General features: G+C 44.8%; 1 protein-coding gene across 1 annotated transcript in view; it reads right to left on the bottom strand.

Moving 5' to 3' along the window:
* Positions 1 to 10,539, bottom strand: part of WDR7 (WD repeat domain 7) — a gene marked incomplete at its 3' end in the record, with an annotated part of 18,528 nt that extends 7,989 nt beyond the window's left edge. The window contains 16 exon segments of the mRNA XM_009874471.1: positions 539 to 1,308; positions 1,714 to 1,841; positions 1,844 to 1,927; positions 2,488 to 2,683; positions 3,374 to 3,594; positions 4,290 to 4,538; positions 4,789 to 4,930; positions 5,496 to 5,598; positions 6,299 to 6,444; positions 6,529 to 6,648; positions 7,561 to 7,637; positions 8,281 to 8,455; positions 8,992 to 9,070; positions 9,482 to 9,588; positions 10,340 to 10,392; positions 10,434 to 10,539. Coding sequence (XP_009872773.1) covers positions 539 to 1,308; positions 1,714 to 1,841; positions 1,844 to 1,927; positions 2,488 to 2,683; positions 3,374 to 3,594; positions 4,290 to 4,538; positions 4,789 to 4,930; positions 5,496 to 5,598; positions 6,299 to 6,444; positions 6,529 to 6,648; positions 7,561 to 7,637; positions 8,281 to 8,455; positions 8,992 to 9,070; positions 9,482 to 9,588; positions 10,340 to 10,392; positions 10,434 to 10,539 — 2,756 coding nt within the window.
* Positions 10,540 to 10,959: the final 420 nt, after the last annotated feature.

Genomic DNA, 10,959 nt, shown 5'->3' with positions numbered 1-10,959 from the left:
AGTTATTTGCCGAAGACACTGTGACTGAAGAAAGAGTCCCACGGCAGACAGCTGGTTCAACAGATTGATTTTTTTTTTTCTAAGTATCTTACAATTCCAAAATAAGTTTACTTTCTGGTGATGAAAAGTTCATCTGTATGTTTTGAATTATTCACAAGTTGATCTAGTCATTGCGAAGACCTCTTTAAATACAGTAGACACTAAAAAGGAGGACAAATACGGCCTCGCAGACCTAGAATCATAAAGGTTGGAAAGGATCTTTAAGATCAACCTACCTGTGAGTAGGTTAATACAACTCCATGTTCTACGATGTTGTAAGTCACGTAACTCCATTTGAAGCAACACAGCTATCTCAGCATTAAAAAAACCACTACATTCAAGAAAGAAAAAACCCACACAGTTCCATCCGGGTACCAAAAGCTTTCACAGCTATTTAATACATCAAACCCCATAGCAAAATTAAGTGAAATAAAAAGCTGTATTAAAATACAGGCTCTGAAGGAAGCTGTGCCCAAGTCCCAGCAAATACGTGCCCTACCTGGTGGGACCTTTCTTCATGTGGTCTCCGATAAAAGTGGCGTTGGTCATACTCATGAGGGTGTTGGCCAGGGAGATCACGGACAGGAGGTGCTGCGTGGTGACGGCCCGGGACACGCCGTACGTCCCCTTCCCAAGTCCTTCCGTGATGGACATTTTCCTCCCCAACTCGGTGCTGTCGTATGACGGTTTGCCCATGGGCTGGTTGTAGCCAGGGAGCATGAGGGACATGTGGCCTCCTCTAGACAGGAGGCCGAAGGACACCGAGCAGTGGGGCTTCAGCATCCCGAGGCGATCGAGGCAAAGCTCGTCTAGAACCGCATTCAGGCCCCAGGCATGAAGGCAGGACATGAAAAGCTTTGCTGTATCCATGGTTAGATTATACTCTAATAAAGTCAACGGTTTAGATTTGCTAGAGCGATATTCCGGGTCGCCGTCTTCTCTCCTCTGCCTTATCGAGTCTTCGTCCTCATCTTCGTCATCAAGAAGATGCTCTTTTATGTTCTCTTTGATCGTTTCCTTGACCTGCTGGAAGAGGACGGCTGCTCGCTTACCAGTCAGAAAGGAGCCTCCCTTGTCAGCACCGCCAGAGGCTTTCTGCAAATTCTCCGGAGAGATGAGTGCGGTGTTGGGTCTGGAGGCCTCTTCTGTCAGGAGCTGAATAATCAGGGCTTCTACGTCGAAGAAGAGCACGTGTATGTCTGGATCGGTTAAGTTAGTCTTGATAGCCTGAACCATCAGGGAGTTATGGGAATATTTAGGTAGATTCCCCTGGAGAAAACAAAAAATAAAACACGCCAGACTCGTGATCAAGCGTTACACCCCTAAAACACAGAAATCCCTCTTACGGAGGTTTAGGACACAAATGGAGCTCTCTAGACAGAATGCTCTCCCTGCGGATGCTGCTTTTCCAGCCAGGCTAGAGCAGGGGAAGGCTCCCTAACCCAGGGACAGGAGGCAGGGCTGCAGCGGAGCTCTGCTGCTCTCTGCCGGGCCCAGCCCAGACGGCAGCGCTGCCGTGCCGCAGAAAGCAGGGACACGAGCTCTGCTTGGACTCCCATAGCGTTTCTGAACGGCATCGGCAGACTAAAATCTTATATCCGTCTTACTCAGTCATTTATGGAAAGGAGCGTCTCAGGTAGCACATTAAACCAGGCCAAGGGCCACCCAAGTCACCTTGTCGGAGGCTTCGGAAGCGAGGAGGTTAGTGGCAAGAGTCTGGAGCTTCTGATGCGCCACGTTCTTGAGAGCAGCCAGGCTGCGCCTGGTCATGGCCTGCTTCCGGTTCACGGCGGGGTGGCCCCGGGGGGCGCAGTCGCCGGCACCGCCTCGTCGCACGCGTTCAGGATTTCCACGGCCGTGATGCCCATCACACACCTGTCCAGCGCCCCTGCACGCAGGTGGAAAACACGAGTTCAAGCAGGAGCAATTCAGAACGTCTGCATCGCCACAAGTTCGACGGGCGACAGCAGCTGACACCACGGGACGCAACGCACGCAATGTTCCACAGCGTTAACAGATGTTTCTGGAACTAATATTCCTAAGGGGCTGGAGTTTCCTTAAAACTTCCACAAAGTTGAAGTGTGCAAGGGGAAAAACAAAATCACAGTTAAAAAAAAAAAAATCAGGGCAAATTTACAAAACCCCAACATGATTCTGTGTGCATCAGCGCCACGGCTGCAGTTGCTCAGCATCTTTAGCAGAAGGTTGTTTGCAATCTTTTCCCCTCACCCATCCTACTGTGTGGATTAAATTTTCCACAGTGAACCTCAGGTTCCTCTTGGCTTCCTAGAGCCTCAATCAAAAAGAAATTCTCATCTAGTTTTCAAAAGAAGCTGAAAATACTCAGGCATTACTGCTGCTTCATGGGTTTTTTCTTTAAGGAGACAGAAGCATGGCACTATAACCTGAAAAAAATTGTTTAATCGCTGTCTTTGAACTTAACCTTACCAGTATCCATTTGCCAGACGTACACAGACCCATCCGAGCAGCCCACCACCAGGTAGTCATCGGAAGGCCTCCACTTGATCACTTGAATAGGGAAAAGGTGCCGGGATGCCAGCATGATGCATTTTTTCTCCCGCAGGCTCAGAAGACCTACTGAGTGATCACTGGCAACAGAGCAGATACAGTGCTGGACTCTTGCCTAATTAAAAAAAAATAAAATTAAAAAAATCTTATTCATAATGCAGAGAGTTGCACCTTTACTGGATGGAGCATGGTGATCAATAACCTATATCAGAAACAAAAAACAGGGACAAGCCCACGGTTAAACTCAGAAGCCACTAGAAACAGGATTGCACTTGCAGAAATTCTCTTGAACCCCACCTCCTGCCCATCCTGAAGGGCAAACGGGTACTAGAATCTGTGTTGGCGAGCAAAGGAGAAGCCACAGTTTTCAATTAAACGTATGGCAGCCCGCTCATTAAATTCTGCCCGCCCCTCCAAGTCACAGGAGACAAAACTGCTTTAAAGCCCGTGGGCTAATCGGCAGGGCCTGCCTGCCCACACCACTCGCAGGCACCGTCAGGGGAAAGGCTGCTTCCGCGGCGCGGAAATCCTCTCCCGGCGCCAGCGCCGCACAGCGTGACCCGGCAAGCATTGCCCCAGCGAGCTAGGTTTTAAAATCCAGTTTTTCTACTATTTGTAATCCTCTACAGAGCTAAACCCCAATGCAAACACCACCCACACGGAGAGCACGAGCGATTTTTAAGTGTCTGCAAGAGCTGGGGCAGTGCTACACCCTCAGTATTCCCTCCTAACTTCACGTTCTCGAGGAGCTGCGCCGTTCAGGGAAAGTTTGAGACAGTTATCAGATAGATGACGGAAAACTTACACTACAGTTTTCTGGTGGCACTAGGAGCTGGGTAATTTCTCCCCCATGTACACAGAAGATATGTTTCATCTCTCCAGAAAATATATCCCATATGATGACCGAGAAATCCACACCACCTGAGATCAAATACCTTTGATCATAACGAGAAGAAACCTGATGAGGATACAGTAAACATGTAATTTTGTTGCGATGGCCTCGGAGTGTCCGGTGAGGTGGCCAACCTGAGAAATTGGGTAGAGGGGTGAAAGGGCGGAGGGAGAAAAAGGGAAAAAGAGAAAGTATAATTCAATAGAACAATCAACAATCCAAAACACTGCTCTTGTTAAAAAAAAAATTAAAAAAAAATACAGACATACTGCATTTTTTGATAGGAGTTCTTATAGAATTAGCCCTGCCTTTTTTCAAAGTGTTCGTAATTTTTTTTTTTTTTACTGGACATGGACTGAATAAATCCTTTTGTCTTGCTGCATAACCTCATGTCAAAAGCAATTCAGCTGCCTTAAAACAGTCTTCTCCTCTCCAAGGACATCCCAGGGGAAAAAAACCTCACACTGTTACACAGAGTTATACAGAGCACATCAGTGATATACAGGAAACCATACGAGCAACAGCATTGTATATAAACAGACAAGCTCATATTTATATTAGAGAAAGAAATATTTACATGTCTCTGCACTTAGCACCACTTGTAACAATCAAACCCCAAATATTTGTTCTGCACCTGTGATCACAAAAGTATTAAACCAACATTATCCCGACCCAGAATATACAAGGGCAGGCCAGCGAATGACACTCGACTAACTACAGAGCCGACGGAGAGCAATTCTCTGACTTAATGCTCGCGGTGTGAAACTCTGTCTTCCTTTGGCGTAGCTCCAAGCACACCTGGGCTTTTCCAAAGCTGATTTTCGCCTACCTCTCCTGAGCATGTGCTCTCCTTGCAGCAGCTGAACGATCGCCGTTTGCGTGGCCGGCACGATAACGATGCTGCCGTCCTCACGCCCGCAAACCAGCCGCCCGTGCGCCGGGATGTACACGCTGGCGGTGACTTTAAGCGGTTCGTTGAGGTTTGGGATCAAGCTCAGCTGGTCTATAATGCCAGCGGGGCGAGGAGTGAGCTTGTCAAAAGCTTCTTGGAGGGAGATCGAAGTCGTCGTTTGCAGTCCTGCTCAAAAAGAAAAGAGGAAGGGGTGAGGTGGGAGGAGGAGTTGAAAAAATAAAATAAAAAAACCCAATCAGAAAAAAAAAAAAAGATCTCAAAGTTTAAATACACCACATGACAAACTTTTGAACAACATAAAAGGCACGCATTGGCGATTAATTTCCCAGCTAGGAGTGAAGCTCCAGCAACACGTGTGACAGTAAGAGAGGTGCTGGTTAAAAGACTTGGCAACGAGACTGCTGCGGAGCTCTACCTTTCGCACTGCCTTGCTGCTCCAGAGCGTCAGGCACACTCCAAATACACAGTCTCCCTGAAGAGTCTCCTTGGATCAGCAGCTTGTAGGAAAGCTCCCTAAGCCCACAGAAGAATCGAGTAACTGGAGGACATATTAGTAGCTGTTAAAAAAAATAAAAATGAACAGCCTCAGAACACATGCAAATCACACACCACCCTCCAAAGCTGCTTTCTCCACATAAGCAGGGCAACAGCCAGCTACTTCATGAATTATCTTTCCTAAAGGAGAAGGAATAAATACAGCAATACACAGCAGCTATTTACAAAGCAAGGTTACAGGCTTAGCGGAGAGGAGAAAAGATTTCAATATATTTTTGTTCCAAATATCTTCGTATTTATATATGTGTATTCTAAAACTGGTAAATGTTCTAACTGCAATGGTGAGCTGAAGTTACACTATTCCATAAGGAACATGCTCCACATCAGAAACAAAAAATCTTTAATATTGATTGACAAGATAAAGAAAAAGTAATTGAACATACAAATGTTTCAATGCCTAAATTTGGCAACAGATTGTTAAGAAAAAGCTTAAGATAGAAGAAGGTTAAAATAAAAAACAGATTTGTACAATAGTCTTGTAATAGCAGCATTTGTAAATCAGACAGTTACTTACAACTCGTAGTATAGCCTTAAGCACTAGATCTGTCCAAGAGAAATGTATTTTACCTGTTTATCTGCCCTGTCCAACACGCTGTACAATAGAGGTGGAATTAAATTTTCTACTGCTTTCCCCACATCTCTGCGGAATGAATCACTAGCTGGGAGACAGCTGGGGTTAAGAACAAAGAGAAAGGAATAAAATTCCATGCACTACTACACCACTAGCTTACTAAATATCACTAAGCAAAAGAAACCCCAAGCCCTTCAACACTACATTTTGTCCCTGCTGTTACTCCAGATCATTTATTTTTATGTAAAGGGTGTGTTTCATCATTTTATAGCTGCTCCAAATGCAACCAGATTGGCTCAGTCATTCTAGACTTATTTAACCTCTTTGATACTTCATTTTTAATTAATTTTCTATTTTTGCATTTGTGCGCACAAACTCAGCTGTTTGTGTCTTCCCGTAACAAGCTGTTACAAGAACACAATCTTCATTTACATTCTACTCCAAGTAGCACAATCTTATTTCTTCCTTATTTGGATCTGGTTAAAGAAATATTTCAATTACATCTGAATTCAGGACACTTGCTCAACAGCAAAACGCGTCTTCCCATCACTCAGTTCCACTGGGAAGTGAAAAAGAGTTAGTGCAACATCAGAAAAAAGCAAAGCCATCTCGGCTGAGGCAATCTGAATTACCCAGTTTGATACACGGAGGGGACACACATGCGAAAATATGCTTATGGAATACAAGTTTCTGCAACATGCACATGACTTTGTAACAAAATAAAAGCCAAAGATATTGAATATTTCTTCAAAGTTGCCTGTGTTTTCATCTCGGGAAGAATATTCCCACTGTTGACTACCTGGCTGGTAATTTATAGATGAAACTTTGCCCATCTTCTGTCCACACGATCACTTTATCGGCTGACACAAAGTCGCCTCCAGTCCAGGTCTGATCGTTTTCGCTGGGGACGGAACATAAGAGGGAATAATCCCCAGCGTCGAACACCTGAGCGGGAGAGAAAAGTCCGTCGTCATTAAGCAGCTGCAGACTCCAAGGCGCAGGCCGGTGCTGCTGACCCGCTCGCCTTACCCTCCAGTACTTGGAGCACACGACCAACAGCGACCGCTGGGTGAAAGCGCAGAAAGAAACGCTTTGACAGTTCTGACAATAAATAGGCTTTGACTCCTCCTCAAACACCGGCGTCGTATCCTAAAACCAAACAAAACCAACGGTAAGTGAACTGGGTTTATTTAAAATTATAAATCTGATATTACCTTCTGTAATAAAAACATCCTGAAAAAAGACATTTCTTGACGGTTTTAAATTAGCTTGTCAATACTTCTTTAAGCCCCTATTTACTTGCATCTTTACTTTTTATTTTCCTAACAGCCAATATTCTTCACTGCTCACAGCTGCCTTTTTTTTTTTTTCCACATGTAACTGTTAGATGTGACATTAGCTAAAACATTACCAGCTGCACGACCAGGGTTTCCAGGAATTGCTTTGAGAGCAAAAATAACTTCATCAAGTTTGAAACTAGGAAAGGAAAAACCACGAGTGCCTTTTCCTCTGGTGAGGGCAAAAGTAAAGAATTCCATTATAATGGTCTTCCATGCTTCTACATTATAAATATTCTGGAAGTAAATGAGTCCATAAAAAAAAGTTTATTTATATCATAAGGTTATTTTTCTATAGTTGGAAAGTAAAACCTTACTGCAACAATCAATCTTGGTTACTTGATTCCCTTTAGAACTCAAAGCTCCTGTGAAATGTAGTACAAGATGCCTTAACAAAAAGACTTTTAAAGAGGTGAAAATTAAAAGAAACGTATTTGTGTACTCACACAAATCATTACATGGCACAAATAAAAAAACAGATTTGTCGATATGGGAGATTATCCTACTCTTAATATTGAAATCAGTTCTGACTCAAATATGAGAAAGATTAGGAATCCTGCTGCTAACTTGAAGAATCAGTAAAGGAAAATTAAAAAAGCTTTTTTTCAAATAGTGAAGAGGAAAAAAGCGTAACATCATTAGGTAGCTGGAAGAACAGGAGACAGCAGTAATACAGTTCTCCATCACACCAGGAAATATCATTAATTCAGAAGCCTTTGTTTACCTGCAGCCGACTAACTTCAGAGGTTATTATCCATACTTTGAGGATGCCAGTCACCGAAACCGCTACCACAGTATCCTCTGGGGAAAGCAAACATCAGGCTGGTAAGTACAAGGACGTCTTCATTTTGTTGCACACTCGTGCACACCCAAGTACAAAAATATGAGTCCCTCACCATTACAAGTTTATCAAACCATACCTCAAGTGTTCACTTCAAAACCCATGAGCCTCACTAAAAACCAGGTCAATCAAGACTCTCCTTTTGTCAGGATCTTCCTCCTAAGTGTTCCCCAAACTTCTCAAGAATTAATCTCCACGACAGAAAACCTGAACACGACACCTCAGCTGCCACAACATAGTTCCTTCCCCTACAGTCTTCAGGTTTATTCCTATCGTGTACTTCTATCAATACATTCCTTAAACACACTTCCTACAATAACAGCTTTGAAAACGTTAGGATGGGGCAACTAATGACAAAAAACACCCCGAGTATGTACGTACTTGTCAAAAATGACCACATCCAGCTTGCCAAACAATCTCAATGTATACTACAGCATAGATACTAAAAAAGCCTCTTCAGGGACTAGAAGTAACTTCATATTTCCCTTTTTGGAAAAGTAAGTGCTTGCGGGGTGTTGCCCCATACCACAAGAAGTAACAGCGAAAACGGTGTTTTGTCTTATAGGGAGGCAAAGCCACAATAAACCCAACAAAAGCAATTACCTTGTGTTCTGTTGGATCGAATGATAGTCATGGAGCTGATCCAGTCAGGAGATATCTTCGATAACAGAGAATAAAGAACTTCAAGGCTAGTGGCATCCACAACAAGAATTTCTGGGTAATGCCCATGGCACAGTAGCCTCCCTTCACGCTGAGTTCCAACTGTAAACTGATAGAACTAAACGGAGAGTAAACAAAACGCAGGAGTTACGCTCCACGTGAGATGCCGACTGCTTCAGCTTTAATCAGCACCGCAATTTCGTGCATATATGTGAGTGCCTGTACGGTTACGAACGACTGCTCCTCGCTGCTGAGGGAAGCTTTTCGCAGGGCCCCCTTTCCCGTTATCCTCCCCAGGCAACCCTTGCCCGGCACACCCAGCGCCCGCCTCAGCCTGCGCTGCCAAGATTATCCTCACCCTCCCACCTTCCCTGGCAGTACTCCTCCAAAAACTTTCTTTTTCCCCTCTTTCTTTCCAGCCTCTCTCATTAATCACAAAACATTTTTTTTAAATTGAAGCACAGCACGTATTTCCAGCTCTAGGGCATTTCGTGACAGAGCATAAGCTATTTACGAGCACTTCAGTGCACACATAATATCATTATCAAGCTGAAAAAGAGAAATGAAAACCCACAGCTTGATTTAATAACTGATTGATAGTTATCTATGCACTGCAATATAGAATAAGACCTCTGAAACATTCGAAGAACTAACCTGTATGCCAGTGTGTGTACAGGCAAGTTTTGTAAACTCTATGCATCTCCCATCATTCACATCCCACAGACACATCTCCCTGAAACAGAAAAGGAAGATGAAAACTAAGTGGAAAACACTCCAGCCTGCAAAAAATCTAAAAATCGTTTACACTGAGAGAAACTCCCTGTCAGTAAGCTACATGACAGCTGAAGCTTGCCTTCACTCAAGGAACAGGCCTGGACGAGCAGAGGACGGGAAGCAAACGACGGACCTACTGCCAACGGACACGTGGACACGAGCCAAAAGAGGACAGAAAGCACAGAAGCCCCTTGGCTGCAGGCAACAAATCCAAAATTCACTCCACACTCAGGGCCTCTGGTGCAGTCCCACCATTTAGACATTACACTAAGGAACAAACACCGGGTATGCACACAACCTGAGCTCTCCTCCACCCTCCATTTCCATTATTCAACAAACCTGCGCGTTACCGAATCCTCAGGCGACTCACCCGCTCTCCGACGCGCTCACTATGTACTGCTTTTCGCTGGAGGCAGAGGCCTTGGATAAACAAGTAATTGAGGCTGTGTGGCCAAACAGCAGGGCTCTAGGATTAACCTAGAATCAAGGAAATAAAACGTGAACTAAAACCAACAGAGACACTACTATTTAACCAGAATATATAAATATTTAAGTTTGGAATATGTATATTACACAAATACATATGCCCACACATACACATGGCATTTGCATAGCAGCAGAAACAATCAGAGGATGCTGTAAAAAAAAAAAAAAAAAAAAAGCACGGAAAGATTGCTTTGCTATTCCACCCCAACAGTTTAAAACTCGTTGCGCCAAGGCTAACTACGAGATCATAGTCAAAGCAGGCACTCGGAGATTTCCATCCCAGATAAGTCACTAGCGTAAAACAATTCATCATCACCCTTTAGCTCTGCTTTCTCTTCCTCTTTCGGTTTTTATGGGAAAAAATGGTTGAATAAAATAACCTTTAGAAGTTCTCTAAGTACAGTCCTCTGATCCCTGGAATCTGTTTCCACAAACCAACACTGAGCAGCTAAAGTACAGAGTGACAGCCAGGTCAGTGCAGCTCCAAAAGGAGGAACCGAAAAATAATTGCTGCAGGAGCAGTGCAAAGTTCAAGAGCAAAAATGCCTCTTTTTCGTGCGAAACAGGCAGCACGTAGTGTCAATCCAAGCCTCCCGAGAGGGCAGAAGAAAGGACGAGTGAAGAAGGTGCAGGAAGAGCCAAAGCCCAGGGCGGACATCGTAACGCTGAAGAGATAAAACCGGACTGGCGCTAGCGACGTGCACCTTAACCCCAAGGGCAACCGCGCCGGCTGTAGTCTTACCTCTAAATCCAGAGACAGGTCCCAGAGACAGATCTGCCCGTCGTGGCAGCCCGGGGAGAGCCCCGGAAAGAGATCGCCCCGCCGTGGCAGCCGGTGACGATCATGGAGGCGTCCTCCATGAGCAGCAGGGAGGAGATGCAGTGCGTGGGCGCTCGGCGGCCCCACAGCACGATGGGCAGCACCAGGCTGTTCCCGGCCATCGCGCCCTCACGCCTGCCAAGGCCACCAAGAGAACAAACGTTATGTCGCGGCGGGTACGCCGTTGCCTCGCTTAGCACGCCCTTAGCCTCACCAAAAGATTAGCCTGGGGTGACTTTATAACCATTTTATGCAAAGGAAACGCTGTCAGTGTATACGGCGTTCTCCACCTAAACTTCACTGCTACAACTTTTCTCATCGGGAAACGCATTCACCTTCACGCACGGATTAAATAACATTATTTAAAGTCCCTTGAACAACGCAGGGAGCTGTGGTAGTACTACTTCACACTTTGGGGTTCTTTGTGCTTATTTAATATCTGAAGGTAGTTTCGACCACCCCGATTCGTCATATGGAGCAGACTCTGGCCGCTATCCAGGGAGAAATAGATGCAACGCTATCTTCGTCGCAACATTTAGCGT

The sequence above is a fragment of the Apaloderma vittatum genome, unplaced genomic scaffold, assembly GCF_000703405.1.
Source record: "Apaloderma vittatum isolate BGI_N311 unplaced genomic scaffold, ASM70340v1 scaffold14480, whole genome shotgun sequence".
In the NCBI taxonomy this organism is placed as follows: domain Eukaryota; kingdom Metazoa; phylum Chordata; class Aves; order Trogoniformes; family Trogonidae; genus Apaloderma; species Apaloderma vittatum.
This window is presented reverse-complemented; position numbering and strand designations above follow the sequence as displayed.